Source organism: Gymnogyps californianus, chromosome 7, assembly GCF_018139145.2.
Source record: "Gymnogyps californianus isolate 813 chromosome 7, ASM1813914v2, whole genome shotgun sequence".
NCBI classification, from domain to species: domain Eukaryota; kingdom Metazoa; phylum Chordata; class Aves; order Accipitriformes; family Cathartidae; genus Gymnogyps; species Gymnogyps californianus.
In genome coordinates, this window is record NC_059477.1 from 2635992 (window position 1) to 2661759 (window position 25768).

Below are 25768 nucleotides of genomic sequence, written 5' to 3' on the forward strand. Positions count from 1 at the left end.
GGTGGGATGGGGAGGAGAATTGGGAAAGAAGGCAGAACTCGTGGGTTGAGATAAGAACAGTTTAATAACTAAAGTAAAATATAAAATTAACAATAGTAATAATGAAATATAATAATACTAATACTAATAATAGTAATGAAAAGGAATATAACAAAAAAGGGGGGGGGGGGGGGGGGGAGGAAAAAACCCAGTGATGCACAATGCAATTGCTCACCACCCGCTGACCGATGCCAGAGCCACAATCCGCCCCTCCCAGCCAACTCCCCTCTGTTTATATACTGGGCATGACATTCCATGGTATGGAATACCCCTTTGGCTAGTTCGGGTCAGCTGCCCCGGCTCTGCTCCCTCCCAGCTCCTTGCACACCCGCTTGCTGGCAGAGCATGGGAGACTGAAAAGTCCTTGGCTTAAGACAAGAGCTACTTAGCAACAACTAAAACATCAGGTGTTATCAACATCATTCTCACACTAAATCCAAAACCCAGCACTGTACCAGCTACTAAGAAGAGAGCTAACTCTGTCCCAGCCGAAACCAGGACAACCTGGGACTTCAGTTCTTGATCATCTCAGATTACTTCAAATCATGCAGCAGGAGCCTAACGACCATAATGTCTTCTCTTGCAGCTGGAATACCAAAAGGTTAACCCAAGTCTTCAGAGCATCTTAAACTAAGCCTTTGGTTTTCCTTCTCCTTCCAGTGAGTGGGAAGCAGCTCAAGGTTGTAATATACCAAGATACTTATTTTTTCAAACTGTTTTCATGTAAATACACATGTCCTGCTAGTACACACAAGCTTCTATTCGTAGCTGAAATGTAAAGCGATGTGATAAATAAGGATGGAGAAGGCTTCCAAATTCGTGGCTAATATGTCTTTGTAATATTGCGCAAAAGTAATATATTTAGTGGGGAATAGAAATACAATGGAAAATACAAGTTTGCTTTGAGATTGTTTTCAGTTAGGCAGTGGGAAAGCTTGCTTATAGGTGACAGTTTCTTAAGTTAGTGAGGATACCATCTGGGGTGGTAAATTGCTTCCAACTTTTTTATTCTCTGGATCAAAGGAAACAGCCTTCTTCCTCTCCTGATCGGTGTTTCAGAGGGGAAGTAATGGCTTGCAAAACTTTGGTTGCTTACGGACAGCATGGTCAGGCGTAACTTTTCACCTGTTATTTCCTATAGCACTGGGAATTGACTCTGTAACTCCAGGACTACTTCAGTGCTGTTTAATTACTGTGGAGTTGCATCTGACCTGCTCGGTAGGAGCATTCTGCGCATGCGACACGCAGTCATTCATCTGGTTTGCGTGGTTTTGGAGAGGGTTAAATCAGGATTCGGAGTAATGCTGCTTGGATTTGTAATGGAAACATCATTATCTGTTCGCTTTCAGTTGACTAGACCTTTACAGAAGGAACAAAATGATAAATGTTTTTGGAGGTAGAAAAATGAAGCCTTATTTCTCTCTCTCTCTTTTTTTTTTTTTTTTTTTTTTTTTTTTTTTTTTTTTTTTTTTTTTTTTTTTTTTTTTTTGTGGCATTGTCAATGAGGTTGGACCCGGGTGCAGCCCCAAGGGCTTCATTTCTGTTGGGAGCAGTGATGAACTTAACTCACCAGTTTTCCAAAAATCAACCCCCTCCTGCCCCCAGTAGTTTTTATTTAATTTTATAGTAAATGGCTCTGTGGTTTATTTCTGTCTAGATTGTGCTACTGGAAAATAGCATGTTTCTAGAATAAACAGATGTTCTCCCTTACCTGGGCAGGGGTGTTACCACTGACGCTGGTAGTTGCAGTGTTGACATTAAGTATGATGTGCAGTAAAAAACAGCATGTTTTTAGAACAGGCAAATATTCTCATTTACCTGGGTGGAGAAGTTCCTACTGATGGTGGCAACCGCAGTTGTTGACGTTTAGTGTGGTGAGCAGTCCAAGGCTTTTCTTGTAGAGAAGAAATGCGTCATGGTGGATGGGAAGCAGTTTAACCGCGTACAGACTGGAAGAGTCTTTTCACAGCCTCGAAGGACTGGAGTTAGTTTGAGCTTGAATAATTAGTTTGAATGCCAGTGGAGATGACAGAGCTAGACTTGCTGCAGAGAGTACATCCATTCTGCAGAATGGTAGTTTCTGGTATTCTTGGGTTTTTGTATAACTTATCCAAACCCCTAGTATTTTTCATGTTGGACTCTGAGCCTCGTAAGATTGAGTGTAACTTTTGCTCTCATGTACCCAAAGCCTAAGCATGAAATTTTGTGCAGCAGACCATTAAATGTCGTTGTACTGATTTTGTGAATGTTGTCCACTTTTACAGATGCCTTTGTAAATAGCCAGGAATGGACGCTAAGCCGATCTGTACCAGAACTGAAAGTGGTGAGTTTATATTTACTTCCATCTCTGAAAAACATCCTGAAAATGTTACGCACAAGTGAAAAATCTTCTAAGCTTCATTAAATCTGCTGTTGGGAAAAAAAAATACAGAAAGCAATTTTAAAAAGTAAAGCATTTTTCTTCAACAGAACTATCTTGATGAAGTTTATGTATCTTCTGTTTTTATAATCATGCTTCAAAGATCTGTTTGTATTTTATTGCTGTTTTGACTTGTTTGGCTACAAGAAGCAGCTCCCTAGGGTGGTCGTCTCAGTAGGGAAGTCTTGCCCTTCTGTACGAGGGGGAAGTGGAAGTTAGCAGGTGATATGTAAAGCTCCTTTTATCTCACTGTAATAATTTTTCACAATTTCTTCAAGGACCAAATGTCTTTTTTTCTCTCTCTTAAAAAAATTTAACTGAATTGATACTGAATACAAGAAAGAATATTTTGAAGGTTCATATAGTGAAATCAAAACCTACATTTTACTATAAGAATGAACAGTGATTTAATAGCTGCTTACAGTAACTTCTCCCTTGGCTGAGCTATTTTCAATATAGGTGGAAGAAAAGGCAAAAATAACACAGAGACAGATTGGGGGAATTTCCCAGATTGGCACTTTTAAGCATTATGAACATGGAGGCTGGCGATGAGGGCTGAAACCTCCTTGTAGTGAATATCAAGCCAGCAGCACAGAATTGCTGAGGCCAGATCATTGCTGTGATGTTTACCACGTGGAAGTCCAGACTTAATTAAACACAATCAATTTCTCATACCCTACAAAATGACTGTGGTACCCAAGATACAGAATTTGATAATGCCTTTGGTAGGCGTCTGTGCTCCGCTCCTGTTGTCCAGCTGTAACTGGACAGCTGCTCTGATCCAAGCACCCGTTTGCCGAGTGGCAAAGTGAATCGGGCAAAAGCATCTGAATTTTAGAATGGGCGGTTGGGGCCATGCTTCACTAGCCCACTTCTCAAGTGGTAAATGTCTTTTTCCAAGTCTGGGTTGATAATAGTGTTTACAGAGGTGAGAGAAAGCATAGGTCAAACTCAGCAGGACAAATGCATTTACGCAGGATGGCATTTTAATTGAAGCAGCTTCCTCACGACTACAGTTATGTTTCTGTTTTGATTTCAGCAGTGCACAAGGTAAGTAGAAGAAAAATATGGTAGTCAATGGATGTAACTATATAATACGGGAAGGGCCTGCAGAGGGTCACCAGGTTCATTTTAACTGATGGTGCAATTTGGAAGACAAATATCTCTCAAAATACCTCGCACAAGAAGAAAATACTAAGAATTTAGGACTGGGAGGTGTTGGTTGGATATGAGTCCAGTCCACTGTGGTATTAGCTAGCTTATGCTGGGAAGGATCTACAGAGGGTTTCCTTGTTATCCCTTCCCCTTCTCTTAGCCCGGCTAATTCCCAACACCCACCAATAAACTTGAGGCTTTCAGGTAAGACCAAAGCTGCGATTATTATGTGTTGTAATACAGAACACAAACAATTGCCGAGCATTAGGTAATGGTCTCGGCGTACAGTTGTTTCTTGTGATACCATGGCTGCATTATGCGAATACTTGTCGTGGATATCTTGCCCTCATGTTGTCTGAACCAGTGGTAGGAAAACAAAACTTCGGCTGTGCGGCTGCTGTAGAGAATTGATTTTAAGTGGTCAGCATGCATGAGCCTCAAGATTACCGTCCAAGGCTTCAGTTGGTATAATCCTGGATAAAAGCAAAACTCTTACCGTTACAAAAATAATAATTTGATTATACCACTGCAAATTGTTGAAGCTAGCAACACCAGCTGTGGCTGTGAATTTGTGCTCCAGCAGGAAGGGCAAATTAGGAACTCCATCTGAAATCTGCTGCACCTTTCCTATACATCTGCCCTTGGGAAGGAGTTGGTGCTGTGAGTCATCTCCGTGTCATTCCCCTGCTTCCAGCCTCATCGTCAGCTCTCGCTTATGGCTGAGGAAGGAAAAGGCCATGTTAAAAGCCAAACCTGCCCGTTCTGCCACAGCGCTATCATTACGTTCACCACTAAGGATAACTGTGGGTGCGTTGCTTTAGCTTGTGGCTGTGTTGGGGATGTCAGAGGTAGGAGAAGTGTGGAGTATTTGCTCCTGTCACTGTACAGTGCAGCAGTGCAGACGGGGAGATGAGGCATAATGTTGCAAGGTTATGAAGGAGCCCCAGCTTTAGCTGCTTGAGCGGGCTGTACTCGGCAGGAGAAGATAGATAGTGGCGCACTAGGAGAGATTGCTCTCTCTATAGAGGCTGGGAGGTCCTTAAGTGGAGGTGGTAGTTTGATTTTTTAAATTTTATTTATTTTTTTTTTTTTTAAATAGCAGCTGTTGTTATACCCTTAGGCTCTACAGGAGTTTAACAGGAATAGAAATGGACTCTGGAAGAGCAGAGGAAGCACACAGGGTTGCAATAAAGAAAAGCTGATGGACGTATTTTTCGAAATACTTTTGAGGAAAGAATACCAGCCTTTCCCTCTGCCTCCTTTTTTAGCAATACACATTGGGCTTGATTTCTTTCCAGCTTTCAGAAGGATATTTCTGCAGATCAAATACTACCACAGAGTTTTACTTATGGATGTTGATGCTTCTATTATGGCCAAGAGCATGCTAGGCCAGCTGGGTCAGACCAGTCCCTTTCCCGAGCAGTGGTGGAATTCCTGGATCCCTTTTATCCAAATGTAAAATAAGGATCTGTTAGGCAGAATAAATATGACATCTTTTTGGACAAAATCATTTAATTTGTTCCAAAAAAATATGCAAAGCGCAGTCAGGCTTCTGTGCTGGATAGCTTTAAAATGCCAAATGCCATCAATACATTTATGCATTTTTACAAACAGACTTTAGTAGGATGTGGGCATAGTGGTTTGGATTTATTTTACAGCATGTCTGGCACATGCAAATAAATGATTCAGTGTTGCACAAGTCATAACTGACAGAGCATTCCGTTGTGGCCTTGTTAGCTGAATTTTTTCGTTTCTGGACTGGGTTAGGGTGGTATTTTTGTTCCGTAACATGCTTATCATAACTTTGTGCATTTCATATGTATCCATAAATAAATAGAAGTGAGTCAGATTGTTTGCATATAAAATATGGGAGACAGGAATATGACTACTGTAAAAACATGCTGGCATGTTTGTCATACTGTGGGAGATCATCCTTAAAACAAGTATTAATCCTGATTAAGAGAGAAATTGTATTAGAAGTCAGATTTTTCCAGTATAAAGTTTATTGCTCCTCGTTTTCAGAGATTTAATAGTGGGCAGAGACCCGGAGCAGTAATGCCAAGCACTGCACTGAACAACAGAAGGCTGATTCTGCTAGAGTCTTATTTCATGTACGGTTTTGCTATCTGATAGAAAAGAGATGGCTGCTTTGTCTCTTCGAATGCAGGCACTGAGGTGAGATCTTAAGGAATCCTCTCTCTTACCAGATGAGAAGAGGAGGAGGAGGTAGATGTCTTCTGAATGCTTTCTGAAGTAGTTGTCTAGGGAAAAAATAAAGCTGTGCTGCAAACGTAGATTTTGTAGTCAGGTTTGAGGAAACTTGCTTTGGGTTTGTGTCATTTTTGAGAAGTTGACATTAGTACTCCGACACAAAACTAATGGTGTTAATGCTTTTTTCACATTTGCTTTTTTCACCATTTAAGCTCCTAAAGAACTTTTGTCAGTTTGGTGGGTAGTTTGAAACTGATTTAAAATATAAATCTAGCAACTTCTCTATTAAGAAACAATGAAATATTCTATCAAGAAAATCAGTCCTGCATTATCTTTAAAACACCAACACTTTTTGTTCTCAATCTTGAGACAATGTATAGAAGTGAATAAAAGGAGAAAGGAGGAGGAAATACACTGCTTTTCTCTGAGGATTGTGCATGGCTTTTAATAATATATCTTAAGGGAAGAAGGCTCTGGTTTTACTATATGAGTTAGTGGTTTCTTAATTGAAATACACATCTTGCTCCTCCTGATCAGTGCTTTCTGCATCAGTTTGTAGTATCACGTTTAATAATGCCCTCCTGCCAGGCACCTTTGTCTTTCTTGGTGCCTATGAGGAGGAACACACTGGAGAACCCGAAGTGCTGTAAAATTACATATGCTGATATGGTCTTTGGGATACTTGGGGGAAAAAAAAAAATCTAAAATTGTATTCTCAGATCACTGGATGTCTTTCAAATATTTGGGGTCTCTAACTAATACAGTAACACATCCCAGCCATGGGCAAAGGACGTAGCATGTTCGCTCTCACTGGAGCGCAAGTTGATGCTTTTCTGTTGTTCCTGGCAGTTTTGCCCACAGACTGGTTACGGTTTTGGCACAGATATAAAATAAAATAGCATTAATTTGCATACATGCGGGACTAGTCCCTTGTCAGTGAAGGTTTCAGTATCTACTGCGAAGGTGTTTGCGTGACTGATCGTATCTCCTGATCTAATGGAGGTTTTTTTGTGGATGTGTTGGTGCTACACTAGTTTGCTACAAGGTAGGTCAGAAACAGCTTCGGTGTGTTGTTTCCCAAGGTCTAGAGCTACTGCTTCTAAAGTGAAGACATAAAACACTCTTCTCTGTCAGTGTTTTCCTAGCAAGCCCACGTGAAGCTTGCTTGCTTTCCAATTCTTCAGAAATTGTGGTGCTCAGAAAGGGCCTTAGCCTGGGTATTTATCTGCAGAGGTACATCTAATCTACTGATTTATAGATGGGATTTTTGGTTTGCTTGCCTTTTTGGCCCAGACTGTCATAATACAGAGCTGGTGGGGAAGAAGGAGAGGGGGACACTTGCCTTAGGAATGTGGTGTTCAGCTTCTGCTCCAGGGTGAAGCTGCTGGTGTAGGGAATACAGCCTGCTGATGAGCTATGTGCTGAAGAAAACAGGCGACTAGCAAGCAAAGATTAACTGTAGTTAATCTTTTTTTTTTTTAATTGGAAATTTGTTAAAATCTGGAAAACTGTCTTGACCACTTCGATTTAATTTAAAAAAAAAGTTAAATAAGTTTTCTCACACTAAATCTTAACTATTTGAGTGGTCATGAATCCTGAACAGTGAGAAATTGCATAGTTCTAGGCAAAGGGAAAAAGGCGGGAAGTAACCTCTCACTGGGAGGCTTTGTGTGGAAAGGGAGAGGATATCAGCTTTGTGGTGAGAAGAGGAGGGGTGCAGAGCCCAAGCTGTTACAGGATTTCCTCGGGCATCATGTTTTTTTTCGTCTGAGAAATATGGAGGGTTATTTGAACATTTTGCTTATTTAGGGAAACGTAGGCAAGCTTACTGGCATATAATGGAGGGAAAAGTCATTCACTTAAGAGGTTGCTTGATGTTTTGGGGTTAAAGGACATATGTTAGAGAAAGTATTTTCTTCCTCTTACCTCTCACTTGATACCTAGTTGAACATTGGAGAAAGCTGAAATGAAGTTGTGGTTAAGTCCAGCATTCAGAACGGAAATACAGGATTTGGATGTCAGTGCAATATTGCTTTAGTTTTTGTTCTTTGTATGTGCAGGTGGAAGTCCCAAGCTGTTTTTCCCCGCTTCTGACTATCTTCCCTATACATTGAATGGGGGAATTGGGGATCAGTGTAATAAAAAAATTAGCTAATCAATATAGTGTGTTTTTCTTGTGCCATACAGAATCTTAGGGCTTTGCTTACTCTCTGCTCTTCACGTTCTCTTTTGAGTACAGCAACTAATTTCTGTATTAAGTTTTCTTTAGGTCTTGTCACTTAATTTTCGGTGACACACCATATACTTTCCCAATGCATCTGTGAGATGAAAGAAAAATTTTGAAAATGTGGGTGCTGGAGAGAGAGAGCAGTTTCATTTCTCCTAATAGCTTGTGCTCAAGGTGAAAGATGTCGAGCCAGAACGTGCAGGAAACTAAAGCCACGGCAGTCCCACCGCGCGTGTGCCCACACCACTCGCTCGCAACTTTTATCTCTCTCTTGTTGGCAAAACAGGGAAGTCATGGTTAGTGAGCTCATGTGGTAGTTTTTCTGAGTAAATTGCCCAGAGGACTTAGAAAATCTGTGTACTCAAAATGTTTAGTTGCTCAAACCAAGGCGTCCGTCTCTCTAGACTCTTTCAAAACCTTTGCTTTCAGCCAGTACCTGTGGGCATCTTGCAGGCAACAGCCTTGGTTGCGTTGCAGGTCTGACCTGCTTGCAAAGCAGAGTGTGCAGAGCATACTAATGATTTAGGAGGTCTGAGGCGTCAGCTATATCCTTGTCCTGTTGGTGTTTAGCATCCTCTGCGATGAGGTTTATCGGGTAGATCAAGTCAGGCACCTGTAGAATTTACCCTTCTCCCTAAAAAGGTTATCGGTCGCTTTTTCTTTTCTGTGAAATTCCAAAGTACGTCTTGTTAAGAAGGCATCTTCTGTAACTTCTTTTTTTTTTTTCTGGGTTCAAAGTGAAGCTAGTTAGTCTTGAAGGGGAAAACAGATCCGATTAACAGTTTTGTCTCAGCCAGACCTGAACGAAGCTCTGCAGTGTGTTTGCAGAGAGCGTTGTCCCGTGGAAACGGGGTCTGAGAGAGCAAGTGGCATTTGCCTCTGTTGTGTATCTTGCACTCACTTTTAGATGCAGACATCTCTGTACATGCTAGCATGGCCTGTAATTTCTCTTAGGTGTAAGTTAGATTAAAAGCTTCCAGTATGGTACACTGGTTTAAACACTCTTCAAAGTCAGTGCAAAGCCCAATAAACAGATGTGTGTTGTCTAGCCACTTGGGCTGTGGCTTCCTTTTTATTTTTGTGGGACTGCTCTTCGATAGCAGCTATACCTACAGTGGGTTTCTTGGTTTACATGTCTTTTTGTCTTTTTTTGTTTACAAACTGTTTTCTGTCTGTTCAAGTTCTTTCCTGCTAACTTGAACAAAGAGAGGGTGAAGCTTCTTGTAGCGTTAGGCCAGCATGGGATCTGGTGTCTCTTCTTTTCCCTGCCTCTTCTGTCCTGCATACCTCCAAGTTAGGTCATGTTTTTTTCTTGTTTGCTTTTGAAATCTGTTTTGGGGTTCCTGGTTTTTCTTTTTTCCTCCACTGTAGCCCACACTATTCGTCACGCTTAAAGCCTCTGCTGTTGTAGGGGCTGGAGGGTAATGTGAGACTGCCTTCCATTTTTTTTCTCTGCCTAAGTTGCTGCTTTATCTGAGCTGTTCTTGGACATCAGCTGTAGAGATGAAGCGGGCATCCTTTGCAGCACTGTTATCCTTGTCTTAATTGAAGGTTGTTCTGGGTTGTAAAGAATAAGTAATTGTCCCCCCCGCCGCCCCAACTGTCATTGGGTTAGTTTAAGGTGGCACCGCTCTGTTGGTTTAAGCAATTTTCGATAAGGAGGATAGTTTCTTACCAATTATGATTAAGAAAATGGAGTAGAGAATGTGTATTAATGTGTAACTTGTTCATGCTGCCTCTATTTGGCAAACTCCAGCAGATCAGCATAGTTCATCCTCTCTCCAGGGATCTACGTTCTGAACCTTTTGGTTAGGGTCAATATAAACATGTAAGAACAGAGTAGGCTTAGGTTTGTTTACAGGATGAAGTAAGTTCCCATCTCCTCCCCCCAAAACTGAGTAAGTACAATGTCTTCAGAGATGACAGCTGAGCAAGAAAAAAAGACATTTATTTGCAACGTAGGGAAGGGATGTTCTCCAAACCCTCCTGTCCCCTGGACTGTGCAGAGCAGGGCAGGCGCCCAGGCTTGGACCTTGCTTGCTGCATCTGTCAGTCCACTTCTGGTTCGATGGTCAGGCCCGGGGGCAAATCGGCAGGACTTGTATAGGCCAGCAATGCAAGGCTGTGGCTTGAAAGGGATGGCTTGTTTCGTATGGTGGAAGTAATGCAGGCTTCATGACTCCCTCATACCCCTTTTAAAGCAACCAAAAAAGCAAATCTCCAAGTCTTTGGCATTTGAGCACCTCTGGGAAGAAAACTGTTTTGGTGTTGGGCGACATTCTACTTCTTCTGCCTGGGTTTTTAAAAACAAATGCTAGCAAACCAGCTTAACAGAAAAATCACATGTGCTGAAGGTTGAGTACTTCTGTTTGATTGTCAGGTGTTCCCAATGCTGCAGTTGTTTGGGCATGGACGGCTTGAGTTGTAAACTTGTTGCTAAAGTAAGGGACTTCAAGTCATCGTGGACATGCCAAGATCTATCTATAGCCATATATATCATGTGTGTGCTTCAGTAGCAAGACAATGTGAATCGCTTGGTGGATAGCCTACAGAGAGATTTTTCCAGTATGAGAATTTAGTGAGGTGTTTGTATTTTTCAATAAAGAGATGACAAGCTTGCTCTGAGCTTCAGGCTTCTTCCCTGAAGTCTATATATTGCCTCATGTTCACACTTAGCATTAGTGGCAAGCTGAATAAAGGAATGCTACCAATAAACTGATTTTGTTTTATATGTTTTGTCACGTGTATACTCTGCTGTAGCCTTAGCTTTTTGGCAGATACTTTATCCGTTGGCATGTTTTGGAATGTTTCTATTGTGTGGGCTTTCTCCTCAAGTGCAGAGAAGTTCTTTCTGCGTTAAGATTTTGCTTGACTATACTGTTTTGTATGGGGATTAATTGCAGTTGAACTTTTTCCTTTTTTTCCAGGGGATTGTGGGTAACCTAGCAAGTGGCAAGTCTGCACTTGTACACCGGTATCTGACTGGCACCTATGTCCAAGAGGAATCACCTGAAGGTATGTGGATATGCAAATTTTACTCATTTATTTTTTTCACAAACTACATCGTTATTCATTTTTAATCATGCAGAAATGAATCAGTAAAGAATCCTATTTGCTATTTCAATGTTCATGGAGATTTTTCCTTTAACGTTCTCCAGACTGAGATAAGTATATACGATGAGCATGATTGTAGCTTTTTCATAACTACTTAGCATCGTTAAACACTTTGGCATCCAGTATGTGTCCATATGGGAAACTTCTGGTCCTGTATGAGAAGAGCTGAGTGCTCTCAGTAGTGCTGCTGCTTTCAATTTGGCTGTTGAAAGCCACAATTACTGTATCTAGTACTGGATTTCTGCAGAATCGGGCCCTTTGGTCTGTGATGTTGGAAGAGTTAAAAAAAACTTCACAAGCCTAAACTAAAGATGTAACTTGTTTCTTGTTTAATATATTAAATCTTTGGTCTTGAAGTTTTTTTGGTTGGTTGTTTTTTTTTTTTTAAGTGTTCTTATGCCATAGAAAATTAATTTATACGTGAAAACGTTGTAGTATTTAACATTAATCCAAGTTTATAGCTTGAAATCAAAAATATCATAGTACCTTATAGAGGTGTATCTTACACTAAATACTTTTTTGATTTTTTTTTTTTTTTTTTATCTATTCTCCTTATGAACTTTTAAATCCAACTCTGAGACACTGAATTTCTGGTTCCTTCTTTTCCTTACTGGCTGTTCCATTCTTTGCAGATATGGATGCAGGTAACTATACATTGTCTTCATGGCAGCTCTCGTTTTGAAGAGACAGACGGCAGTTTCTGTACTATAGCGTTTCCCCCTTGTTTTGTGTATCATTTTGATTTGTTTCCTTTTGATTTCAAGTCTTTAGTACATCTCACTGTTTTTGTCTCTTGCTGTAGTTGTCTTTTCAGCAATAGTTTGTAGCTTCATGCATCTATGATAACATTTGTTTCAAATTAACTCTTACCAAAGGAAGCTATTAAGCATAGTATTTGACACTTTAACAGTCTTGAATTGTAGTTAAAATGGGAGGAGAGGGAAAGGGAGGGATGGACAAGGCTTCTTCTGGTGTAATTGCAGTAACCGTGAAGTCTTCCAGTTTATAAGCTTGCCCTAAATGTTTTTGCTGCTCTGTAGCTAGGACTGAGGGGGTGATAACTGAGCCTTGCGACAAAACCGCATGTAGATCACATTCATGCCTGCTGCTTCTGGATGCTGATAGCGAGAAGTGGTTATGTAGCGTGTAGATCCGCTGAATACAAGACATCTTCAGCAAAAATGAGTATCACTACAGATCTCTCTCCTCATTTTATGACCAGAAAATATTTTGGGTTTTTTTTCTTGCAAGATTCAAATGGATTGATTATTCACAGGGTTAACAGTCCTCTCCTCGTAAACTATGAATATTTTAGATGGTGTTCCTTGAGAGTGTTGCCATCTGTCCTCTTTGTCTTCAAGGATTTTTATTTACAGTGCTTGAGTGATGTCCTGACTGTTTTTCCTGAAAGGATTAGATTACAAAAGCAGTGTCAAATCATTTCTTTGCATGTAAGTGTAGCTGACAAGCCTCGCTAACGACACCATTCCATTTCATTAACAGTAGAAAAACCAGAATAATTAAGAGCTCTAATTCACCTTGTAAGGGATAGGGTCAAGATCTCTAATCAAGTTAGTATTAAAGGAAATTCAACCCATATAACCTATCCTTAGTAAACATCTGTACTAATGTTTTATTAGTGGTTTATTTCTTTCTCATCCAAGCGTAAGTCCATACGCTGCCGTTCTATAGAAAAGAGAGCAGCAGTGCAGATGGTTCTGTTGCATTGCGGTGCAGGACTTTGGATTTTTACATTCTGCATGGGAACATAGTTTTTGATAAATGGAGGCTAGGTGTAAGCCTTTATGTTGGAGACCAGTGCGGATCTTCCTCTTTTCTTTTTCTGAGGTCTTTTAAATGTGCCGGATTGTTAGATTGAATAAAGAATAGTAAGTATATCAGGCGTTAAGGTGTCAGCTGCTTGACTATTTAAGAAAAAACAAAATTTACTGACTTCGAATGGCTAACAGCAAAATTTATCAGGCATCATATAATAAGTACCTAATTGGTAAAATGATGGACACATACTTCATGTGAAAATGGTGATTATGACCAGGGACTGCTATTTCTGCTATCCTTTGCCTTCTAAATTGCTACAATTACCATGAAACCTGCCCTGAATTAGACAAGTGCCAGATCTCCTGTAGGCCTTTAAGGTAGCTTCAGCATTCCAGTAAATGAATCTTAAGTATATAAAGATGGTTTCATGTTTCCTTCAGCTCCTTTCTGTAAGACAAGGCATTTCTCTTGCTGCCTGACACTGCCTTCCCACCAAGAGGAGGAATAATATGACATTAAAGTGTAAAGAAGTTTCCTCTTGTTGTCTGGCCCAACTTTTATTTCTGTTCAGAATTAATTTTAGTCTCTAGTGTGATTGTAACATGAAAAACTTTGTTTTCTCGTGAAGTCTTTCTTGTGGAGATAAGAGGCTTTTTAGACTCTTCCTTTGCATATTTTACGTGCATATAGCTATATTCCTGTGTGACACACTTTTAAAGCAAACGTATTTTGATGTAAGAAAAGGAATGATACATTGCCCTGTAACAAGTGGGAATTTCAGTAGTCTGGGACTTGCAATTTTTTCCTGTAATGATACAACAAGGAAGTGATGGGAAATAGAGTATTTTAGTGATTTGTGATCTTCCAAGAACCTTCCAAGCGATTGGAAGAAAAACTGCTACTAAACAGCGTGCTGGGTTTTTTACGTAGCTGAAACAACGAGTAACATGCATGCAGCCTGGTATCTTTTTTCACCTGTCTAAAATTTAATTCTACCTGTAGGGACAAAATGAAACGTGGTGTGCATGGAATTTGAGACCAAGTACTTTGCAGACCAAGGTGAATTGAAGTTTACAGGAATAGTGGGTGTCAGGAGTATTCTGTTACTGTTTGGGTTTTTGTTTCCAAAAAGCAACGGAGGTGTAAAATGTGACTTAAAGGCTTTTGCACATCTCTGGTACGTCTGTGAATACCCTAATTCATGTCATGATTATGTCAATATTTTTTTTCCCAGTGAGCCTAATTTAAAAATAAAAAAAAAAAGGGCAGGTAAGTTGTGATCCAAGGTGTCTCAGCTGAGATGAGGAAAAAGGAGGGCTTTTTCCTCTCCCACCGCACTGCCACAGTCAAGTGAGATGCTAGAACAGCCAACTGATGTGAACGTGACCTGCTAAATCTGTCCAGTATATCTTCTGTTTAAGAAAACCACGAAGGGGAACTTGAGATCACGTTAACACAATCCCCTTAAATTTGAAGAGGCAGAATAGTTGAAGTGAGAGTTAAGAAGGAAAGCAGGTTCCCTGCTGAGGAAACGGAATTACAGTAGTGGCACCTGTGGCTATACGGTACAACTGAAGGGAGAAGGCCGGTGCAAGAGGTGTAGCAACTGCTTTGGCTGCTTCTTGGGTGACTTTTGAAAAAGTTCTAAGGGTGCTGGTCTCCAGTGTAATGTACGTTTAGGAGACTGGCTTTAAAGTAACTTAAAGCATTCACTTCCTTCCTGAAATTGGTAATTACCTCTTTTGCTGCTAGTTTTTGGATAATTGATGATTATCTAGTGGCAATCTGCTCTACTTTGGTATTCAAATGGGGGACAAATGTTTTAAGTAGGTTAATAACTAAACATTTGGGTTTATTTAAGATTTTTGTTTTCTGTTTTTCTTTTTCCTGGGTGAAGTAAAACGTTTTTTTGCTCTCAAAAGCATAAAGGTAGTCCAGCACCCTGACTTGGGGGAGCAAATAGCTGTTGCAGTCAGTGGAGATTTCACGTATCGGTGTGTGGAGGAACTTAGGAATATAATATAAATGAAAACGTAGGATGTGAATCTTTGCAATACCCACCTTCTAGGTTGATAATCCTTAGGCTTCCCTTGTAGTACACAGTACAAAAGAAAGGGATTGAAAGCTCTTACAGAGGGTTATTTTAGGCAGTAATAGGTATTTTTTTTTTTACCTCCATGTTATTTTTTTATCTATGGATTTTTTTATTCCTTATATAAAGTTATTCAGTTGCCTTTGGTGGTTTTTTTGGGGGTTGGTTTGGTTGGTTTTTTGGTTTGTTTTCCCCCCCCCCCCCCTTTCCTTTCCCATTTCCTCTTTGTAATTGTAGCCTGGTTTAGTTCTTTTTCTCATTGGTAGAATGGGTTGAAAGCCATTGCATTGGGTGTTTTATTCCGGTTGGTGTCTTGTGACCGTCACCACGCTGTAGTGCGAGTGAGGCGCAGCGGTTTGTCTGGCGCTGAGGTTTTGTAGCGCTGCCTCCGGTGCATCCCAGGTGAGCTACAAGCCCAGCCGAGGACCACCGCACTGGGACCCTTAGTCTGTCCCTGAGGGATAAGATGCATCAAATTTCAAGTGCCACTTCATTTCAGTTAGAGGTCTCTTACATGTTAAGGGCCACAATAAATATGTTCCCCCAGTAAGCACTATAGAGTAAAGCCTTAATGTGCTTTCCAGAAAGCTGTGATCATTTACTTTCTTTCCAAACTTGACCTAAAAATAATTTTATACTATAGCAACACCACTGATTAACTTTTTCAGTACCTACAATGAACAGTGTATCACTTGAGTAACAGGCATGCTCCTAAAACTTAATGTTTACTATTTAAATACTAACAGAGTGTCACCTTCAGCCTTCCCTTTAAAGAAGAAGGAATGTAATGACATTACTATGAGAGTAAGTTGCTAGCCTATTACCAAAACATGTAGAAATTTCATATTGGGGGATGCATGTCCATGTCTTTCAATTTCGATCTAGTAACTATTTCCATATCATGCTGCTTCAGCAGAGTGTAATTATGCAAGGAGGATTGAGAAAGACTACTTCAAAATTTCAGCTGCTTTTGTTCAGCATCCGCTCACGAGCTTTTTGTCTGGCCATAGACTCTTACAAAATACATATACCAAAAGTTCAAGGATAATCTATTAACCTAGATAACCTTCCAGTTGGCTTCATTCATGGAAAAGGTCTAATGCTTCAGTTGCTGGGCTCTGAGATGAAACCAAGAATGGAGGTGGTTGTTCGGGGGGGGGGGGGGGGGGAATTCTTCTTTGCTTGCATTATGTTAAATTAAATCTTTAGACAAGCAAGGCAGGAAAGGAATACCATGTTTTGACATTCTTTATACCTGGATGTGCTGGGAGATTTAACAGTGAGATGGGGATCACAGTTTGGTGTTTCAGGTTAACTGGAACATGGGAGCGGCAGCAGAATTGGACGACCTTTGCCTTCTGGGAGATAGTGATCCTTGTCCCCCTCCTTCCCGTGATCCATGTGCAGGCTGAAAATGTAGTTTTTCCTTCTGTGAACAACTAGGTTCCTAAGGTTGCAAATCTCTTCACAGAAGCCATTAGCGTTTTTATCTAGTTAACTTTTTTCAAATACGTAGGAATCTGGAGGCCATATTTACTAAACAACTAAATTTTATCTTTCGTGAGTAAAAGGAGAGGCTCTGTCCCAGACTAATCTGTGTGTTCTGTTCTTGGTGAGCAAGCCAGCTGAAATGTAAATGAATAGCAGAGAAATTGGTCCGTTGTACTTACACGCTTTTCTTTAAAGATAGGCTTTCATGCTTCTTCACTCATGGTTTCCTGGAATTCCGTAAAATCATCATCATACATGTAAAAATCTACACATAGCTTATATGGGGAGATTTTAGAAGAATTCCAAGTGCACGTGAGTTCAAAAAAAGCAACGTGAACCTTAGAGTCCAGTTCCTTTCAAGGAGCTGGATATTGCATCCGTTACAGCGCTTGGGCCACAAAACATAGGGAAGCTGAAATTTTCCATGTCAAATTCAAATCCTCAGTGCAGTGGTTCACAAGCTTTACGCAGCACTTTTTGGGGCAGCAGAAGCTATCAGAGTACTTTTTTTTTTTTTTTTTTTTTTTTTTTTTTTTTTTTTTTGTCTGGAAAAACGCAGACAAATGCTGTGTTGTGTGCAGGAGACAATGACGACTTCAGACATGTGTTCCAAAATTATGTCCTTTCAGTTCTTTGTCTTCTATTTTGTTATAATACTATCAGCTGATTATTTTTATTTGGCATTTCATGTTGACATCGAGATAGAAGATAATACTTGTCCTTTTTGATCATTTTAAAGTATTGCTGCAGTTGGCTCTCTTGGGCTTTTGGAGCCTTTCAGGCTTAGCATAAAAGAGTGTGTTTATGTATTCTGCAATCTCCCCTCTCCAGCCCTTCCCTCTCCTCATCCCCCTGAGACTGCCTGTGTGGGTTAGCGAATTCTTTGAAAACCTCTCTGTTCTAGCCGTCAAGTTGGCTACTGTTTCAAGTGTTGCACAAATAAGGAACTATGTTAATTGAAGGAAGAAGTTAAGTATTTGCTCTCTTCCTGGGGAGAAGGTGCTGAAGAAGCAGTTTCCTAGAAGGGACTTCCCTTTTCGGTTGTGTGCCTTGAGCATCGACTGATGATGTCTTTAATGCGTTGCACCTTGAATACTCAAAGGTTTTGGTGACTAATGTCTGTAGGATTTGTGCCCTTCTCGTAACCAGCTCCTCTGAAGGCTGCGTCCCAGGTAAAAACTAATTTGGATTTATAGCTGCTATAACAACTTTAGGTTCTTAATAGCAATAAAAGTGACTCTTAGGTCTCCAGTGCTCTTTGCTTTCTGCTGCTGTTGAGTCAGAAGCCAGTTTGGAGTTTCTGTTGCTGGAAGAAGGGCCTGCCTTCCACTTTCTTTTTCAAATATTACTTCTGGTTGTATTTCTAAATCATAGCCCAGTGTTTAGCGCTCTATCTTAAAGCAGAATTTAAATGTCATCTTTGAACATGTTTCTTTTTCAGCTTGTATTTGATTTCTTATTGGTGTTTTTTTCCTTCCATTTAATCTTATGTTGTTTTGGAGGGTTATATCAGAAAGTGGGGCATAGTAGTTAGCTGATTTTTTTCACAATATGTTTAATTCTCAGCAGATTTTTTTAATTTGTTGCTATAGCAGGCTGTCACTAGGTTTTCTACATGTTTTAGAAATGACAAGGGCCTTCCACCTCGCAGGATGGCAAGATTAGATCTTGACGAAGTGATTGACTGCACTCCATCTTCACCACCCTGCTGGCAAGGCAGGTTATTCCGCAGGAAAGGCGGGTTATTCCGCAGGAGGTGCGGGGCTGCCCCTGCTCCACCAACGTTATGTGTTGGGAGAAAAGGAGGAAAAAGGGATGGAGGGAGAGTGGATCAGCTTAGCTCCTGACTCTCATGGTCTGGCTTTCCTTCTGAGTGACACTTTTAAACAAGCAACCTGTTTTCCTCAGTGCTGCTGATCTTAAAACTTTCCATGTATATTCGTAGGGCTGCCATGTGGTATTAGGTAACATCCATCTGAAAAAACTTGTAATTTACTTTAGTATTGTCATTCTCTTTTCTCCCTCCCGCTCCCCCTTGGTTCTGAGTGATACTAATATGAAAGGTGTTCAGTGAAATACAGAATACAGATGGAAAATAGATTTTCCTACCCCTTAAGATACAGTATGTTATTGTGTAGTGACCCTTCCGTTCTTGTATTTGAATTGGCATGTTTTGGGAGGTAATTAAAAAAAAAAAACAAAAAAAAAAAAAAAAAAAACCCAAAAAACCCCACCAAAACGAAAAACCCCAACAAACCAAAAAAGAGATTATGATAGTTGCTTTGTCTGGGTTTCCTTAGCAGATCTCAGTATGATTTTTTTTTTTGTGTATTCAGACAGATTATAGTATAATCACAGCTAGCTAAGTCCAATTTTAACTTCAGGGTTACTATTTGTAATGTAATACTGTAATGAAAGGACAGATATTATAGAAGCCAGCTATAAACTAAGTATAAAAAGCGAAGGGATATTTAAAAAAAAAGAAAAAAGAAAGCCTGAAATCTATGCTTCTGTGCTTATAGGAGTTAAGTTTTTGGCTTATCTTGGTTGTGCTCTTTAGGGTTTGTTAGCAGGTATGTTAAGATCTTTGAAGTTATGTTGGAAGCTTGCGAAGTTCAGCTTACAGAAATTTTGAGCAGATGTTGGCAGGAGATGATTTATATGTTTGATTAAAAGGTAGAAGCTGTGTGAATATTTGGCTGAATGAGTTAGTGTCTGGAAGATGAAATGTGTGATAAACCAATTTTTAAGGAACTGCAGTAAAAAAAGAGCTATGGTATTTTAAGTCATGGGGCTAACTTTGTAAGGAACTTTGTTTGGAAAGTGGTGGTTTGGGGTGTAAACTTTTTAAACTTGAAAAGACTGGTGATGGAAACAGGAGTGTACTAAAGTAGTATCACATCCTGCCCAAAGAAGTTGACTGCTGCTGTTCAGTTTTTGTTTGTCTCCAGCTGGCTTGATAAAAATAAGCTTTTAAAATTAGACTTGTAGTGTATATACAATTAGTGGGTGTGACGTGTAAGCAACTGTCTGCACCTGCTGTCAATAAAATCAATAAAGTAAAAAACAAGTGGAAAAAAGCTATTGGATATGCCTGATTTCTTATCTTATTAGTAGAAATTAAACCATTTATCACCTGACACTATGGAGACAGACAGGTTCTTTTAGGGATCCTTGGCAGGATGATGACGGCGCTATATGTGGCTGTTTGTCTTATAAAATGGCGTTAGTTACGCTGACCATATTACCAGGGGTCAGGAGCAGGGGGTACTGGTCACACCTCTATAAATGTACAAATAGCTTTTTTCTTTTCCATTTTAATATTTAATAAGGCATAGCTTTTAAAATACTTGAGCATGTTCATCTGAAGAGTTTTACTGTCTGATTAAGCTCGAACATCTGACATTCATAGTTGTGCCCTGATGAAATTTAAACAAAGCTGCGCCAAGCGACGAGGTTATGGTGCTGGCGAGAATGCTAAATACAAGGAATAAAAGCGGCAGTGCAGGAATCTTAAAATACTTTCAGCCTGTAATCACAGGATTCGGTGTACAGAGAAAGTCCTGCAGGTGATGCAATGGTAAGTGTGGCTGCAAGAGGCTCCTGGCACTCGGGAGGCTGGAGTGAATACAAGGGATCTAGGCAACTGGGAGGAGGGGGTTCCTCGCAGGTTCCTGCTGGTTATTTTTACTCCCCTTTAAACTGTCAGAAATATTTTTTCACATGAATGAACTATGAAAAAGGGCATACTCACAACATGTGATGTATTCAGCTTTTATTTGCTCAGTGCCAAAATTTTTGTGTATTTATGTGCAGTAGATGTCAGATGAAAATGTGTTACTTCATCCCGTTGAGTTGACGGGTGTCTAATATTGTTTGTGGAGTAGTTTCGGAGATGTGAGCGCTTACATGTGGGGCACGGGTGCTTTATCACTTTGCAGAAAATGTTTCAGAGTTTTGCAAATTCGCACTAGAACCTTGAATGGTATTAAAATATCAAACCTATTTGTTGTATTTAAAAATCATGTATAGGTTGGTGTTGTGCCTTTCTTAGGAGGAAAGACAACTATAGATTCTTTCCAGACAAGTGTGAAGTGACAGGTGTAATTCTGGTGTATGTGTTTAAAAATTAGTGTGTTGCTTTAAATATGAATAATTTTGTCTGTAATGCTAAATGTTAAGGTCTGTATGGTACTATGGTACTATTTCTGCTGTGTCATATACTTCAGTGTTACCTAACCACATTTTTTAAGCTGTCTTTGAGAGAGAGGTGCTACCTCTATGGCTTCTGCAGAAAAGGGACATCAAGTACTAGTCCCTAAACTAGACAAGTTTAATAGAGTAGATTCTCTAGTTTGTCACACAGCTAATCAGATACTGATTATGTGATAAACTGGGTACCCTGAGGTACAGGGATGCGTCCAGCCAGGAGAGTGAAATCATACAAGATTTTAAATGCTCTGGGGGCAAACTGTTTTAAAATGCACATTGGCAGTGTGTGCTTTCCAGAATCCCGTTCTGCTTATCAGCTTTGCTGCTGGACTGTAGATCCCAAGGTTTAAACCTAGAATTGTGGTGACTCTTGAGTAGAGCTTTGTATGTCTACTTCCACTTGATACTTTTGCCTGTTTACCTGGGATCGTAATAAAATAGGAACTGAAAAAATGGTAAAGGTCTTTCCGTTGCCCTAAAATGGGATCAGCAGATTATTTCTTAGTAAGAACCCTCACCTCTTGTCTCTTCCTAGTCTGTTCTCTTAAATAACCACGATGCATATGCTTATCTTTCTTACTGTGTAATATTTTTCTAGGCAGATTTTTTTTTTGCAAGTGCTTATGAGCTCTTTTCATTTGGTCCTTATCTTCCCTGTAATGCACTGCCCAGAGCGATACAGGGAGTTCTTGCCGAGGCTTTGTAAGCTGCTGGTGACATGAGGGCTAGGACAAGCCATCTGCTTGTCTGCACTCCACAGGAATTCTCAGCTGCTTGTCCGCAGTGCCAGCGGTTTGCCATCCTACCCCGTCTTTCTGCAGCTGGTTGGTCCTGCTTAGGTGGAGGACTCTCCGTTTGTCCCTGTGATGCTGCTTTTGTTTTTTCCACTCTGTTTTTCTAACTTGTTATGATCATGTTGAAGTACAATCCAGTTTTCTAATATAATTGCAGTCCCTCCTGCTTCATTATCTAGAAATTAAATAGCCTGTTACTTCCATCTTCCAGGTTTTATTAATAAAATACTTGCATGAGGCTTGAAACTCCTGCAGAAACTTGCATTGGTATCATACTTTTTTTAAGATGAGTCATTTGATGAGTACCAAGTGTGGCTTACCTCTACTTCTGCACTCACATTACAATAATTTTATTAAGACGAGGCTTCTCTAGTTGGCTTACAAGCAGTATGCCACTGTCAGAAGCTTTATAGTGAAAATACAGCATGCACTGCTCCTCTCTAAGTCTTGTCTCCATGTAGCGAAGGAAACGTCATTGCTCAGAGGCTGGCTCTTTTTTTACTTGTTTATCTTGGTGGTTAATCCATCATTTTCTTCTCTTCTGTCTGAAATATAACATTGGATGGGAATCCCATCCTGTTTACTGTGCTTCTGGCTTCTCCTTTTCCTTTTGCCAAGTTCTTCTAACAGAGAATCTTCAGTGGAACTATTCCCTGCACCCAAATGTCTAATAACTGCATTTGTGTGTAGTAACGTGTGGTTGGCTCAAATAAATGCTCTTTCCAGACTGGTCTGTAAAGCACCACAATTTTTTTTCCTTTCTTTAGACACTGGCAACTCTTTAAAGTTAATGGAAGCAATTGCTGTGTATTTCATTCTAGTTGGCTGGTGTTGAGCCACGAGTGGGTTGCAGCAGGATGTCACCCTCTCAGATGGCTCCTCCTTATCTGCTTAATTTGCAGTCCCGGTCAGGCAGTTCAGGACTGCACTACTCTATCCGTTAATGATTTTATACCACTTGGAAATGAGACCAATACCTTTGCAGAAATGTCGTTCAGCATCACTGCCTTGGTATGTCCTCAAGATGTAACACTACCCCCCCCCCCCCCCCCCCCCCCCCATTTTCTATCTAAACATTGATTATGGTCTCTGATTCTATGCAACTTGAGTAATTAATACTTTTTTGAAGTGTAAGCTGTATTTTCCTGAAAGCTTAAAAACCTAAAATTCAGTTGATCTCCATTCAGATCACCACCAGGTTTTGTGGACCCGTCAGATCTGGCCTTCTGTAGAAGCACTGCAAATATGTCAATGAATGTATCTCAAAATTAAGTTCTTAAATGTCATTGCGGCTGCTACTAAAATTCCAACAGTAAAGGCCTCTAAACCTTCTTTTCATGGAATTATAAGATGATGTATTAGTGCTTCTTTGGCAGTTTTTATGTAATGATAAGATTATCTAGATGATGTAATATTATTATATCATACATGTTTTGTGCCTGTGGGTGTACCTTGCCTTATCGCTTGATAATTCAGGGAGAACTCGAAGAGTCTAGTCATAGAACCATAGAATCATTTAGGTTGGAAAAGACCCTTAAGATCATCGAGTCCAAGTGTAAATCTAACACTGCCAAGTCCGCCACTAAACCGTGTCCCTAAGCACCACATCTACACGTCTTTTAAATACTTCCAGGGATGGTGACTCCACCACTTCCCTGGGCAGCGTGTTCTAGTGCTTGACAACCCTTTTGGTGAAGAAATTTTTCCTAATATCCAATCTAAACCTCCCCTGGCACAACTTGAAGTCGTTCCTCTCGTCCTATCGCTTGTTAGTTGGGAGAAGAGACTGGCACTAGTCCATGATTTGATCCATGTATTTCCTAGAATATATTATAAACCTAGCTGTTGAGAGAAGCAGATGGTGGGTTTTAAAAAGCTCAGTCTAGGTTGTGTTGTTGGTTTTTGTGTTGGTGTTTGTTTGTTTTGTTTTGTTTTGTTTTTAACGCAGGTACTTTGTTCGGAAGCTGATGCAGTTACCTGCTTGCAGCTATAGCCTCGTGCGAGAGCGATGGTTCCCCAATCTTTGTACTTCTGTGGTTATACGCCCAACCCAGCTCAACCACGTTTGGTTTCTGAAGTGTTGTCTAGCACAATGTTTGCATTAAGGAAATACCCAAAAGCTGACTTTAAATGTGGCTGAATGATAGTTTGTGATAGCTTCTCTGCTGCTAATACCAATATGAATTGACATCAAGCACTGAGCACAACTTGATTTGGTGAAAATTTAGTTGTAATTCTTCTTGTGTAATAATATGCTTTCTTGGGAAATGCTGAGAAAAACATTTTTCAAGTAGTTTATTTAAATAAAAATTTGGGGTGACGATGAACTGCAACACTGGCATTGGTTTACTGGGCTGTTGCAGTCGTCATTCTTTAGTGCTTCTGCTTAGTTGCAGAAGATTTTGCGAGCATTTCTTTTTTTCTGACCTTAACCAACAATTTTCATGTATTTGGTCCTGAAATGATGTATGTATGAACAGAGGGAATAAATGACTTGTTAACGTGTTTCCCTGAAGAGGAGCCAGATTCTTGGCACTGTCTTTTCCATCTTAAGAAAAAAAAGGAGAGAGAATCTGTGTGTGTAAGACAACTGACCACTGCTGTCAAAATTCATATGTCGTTGGAAATACAAAATAGAGGCTTTTACGGCTGTTTCCGTCTTATCTTCCGTCTCTCCTTTCCTGCCTGCCTCTGCCTGCCCTGCCCCCGTGGTTGTGGTAGATGTTCAGCTGCTGCATGGGTTTGTCATGTGGCCAGCCCCCCGAATTTATCTTTCTCATATGGCCAAATAACTTCATCCCCGTGGCAATTTGCTTGAATAAAGAGCCTGGCGAATGCAGTCGAGCCTGGGGATATAGTATGAAAATCAGCGGTTGCTTCGGTGAGCAATTACGCAGTGAAACAGCTATCAGCTAGAGGAAGAGGCAGCCAGGCTTTCATAGCCGGATGAAAACCTTCATCCGTGGAATTCCCTATGTAATACAAAGCTTTCACAATATAGAGCACCTTTGATTACAAATGTAGGCGGTATTTAAAATTAGTATCAATTTTTACTGAAGGGCCGTTTCTTACTACTGCTGATTCAAAGCACTAACCTTTGTAGAATGACGTGCATAGAAATGAGATTAGGAAGCTTTTGTTGGTTCCCTCAGCCTGGTATTCTGACTTGTGGTAGGTCTTTAGCCGTGGTTGTAAATAGCTGATGCACAGAATTTATTTAGCTTTATATTGATCAAAGCTGCATTTTTATCTGGAGCTTTTTATAGTGGGAATCTGGCCTAATGCACGTGAGAAGCCAGGTGGTTTTATGGGTTGCATCAGAAGCACTGCTCTGTATCTTCTGGTGGGTATTGTGTGTGGTTCGTACACAGGAGTAATATTTGCCTTCTTATGCGAAATTTTGTGCATGTCTGAAAGTGAGTCTGTGTGAATTGATAACGATCTCACCCTGGAAGACAGGGAATAATGCAGTGATTTATAAATACAGAGTTTTGGAGAAAATAAATACACCACATACTAAAATCCTCCCAAATTAAAGCTTCCACACAGTTTCAATGATTTGTTTTTATAAAATTGCTGTGACATTGCATGAAAACAGTTTCCAGCTCCATCTGTCTGGCTGTAGAGAGTTATTTAGGTATTCACTGGCATGTCTTTTATATGGCTTCAGAGATGGGAGTGGGGCTGCAAGTAAATGTAGTTCGGCTGTTGACTGCACGCCTTGCACTCGAGCGTCTTTGTGCTTTGACGTGCCTGTTAGGACATAGCAGGAGCGATCACTCTGTCCTTCAGAGCTGTGGTCCAGGCTGCCAGGCTTTCTCTTTCAGTGACCTCCTTTGGCAGGTACATATGGGAGTTGAGAAATTCCCTCATTAAAAAGCTGCGTGTGTCATAATACTGATGGGAGCGGAACAAAGCTAGCTGCCTCCCTTGGGACTAGTGCTGTGGTTTTTTGAGCTCATTCTTTAAGAAGGTCATTTCTTTGTTTTCAGTGTCATCAGCATAGATGGTGCCTTGTGGCTCCATCGTATATACAGATATTTAGAAAAATATAGTGGTATTTTGTAGGCACGGGAGACTTCTTGACTTCTTTGGCAGGTTGCATTAGTTCAATATTCGAACTGGCTGATGTCTCTGATTCCTCATTCCCGATGGCTCTGTGATACTTCACAAATGTCAAAGAGGTAATTTTAAAAAAAATAACTAATGCAGTGCTGTCCAAGCCAAACCATCCC

The 25768-nt window shown here is 40.3% G+C and overlaps 1 protein-coding gene across 1 annotated transcript in view; it reads left to right on the plus strand.

The window, feature by feature from the left end:
* The window catches only part of AGAP1 (ArfGAP with GTPase domain, ankyrin repeat and PH domain 1), a 385969-nt gene that overhangs the window by 118937 nt on the left and 241264 nt on the right, over nt 1-25768 (plus strand). The window contains 2 exon segments of the mRNA XM_050900363.1: nt 2304-2362; nt 10979-11066. Of these exon segments, the coding sequence (XP_050756320.1) occupies nt 2304-2362; nt 10979-11066 (147 nt within the window).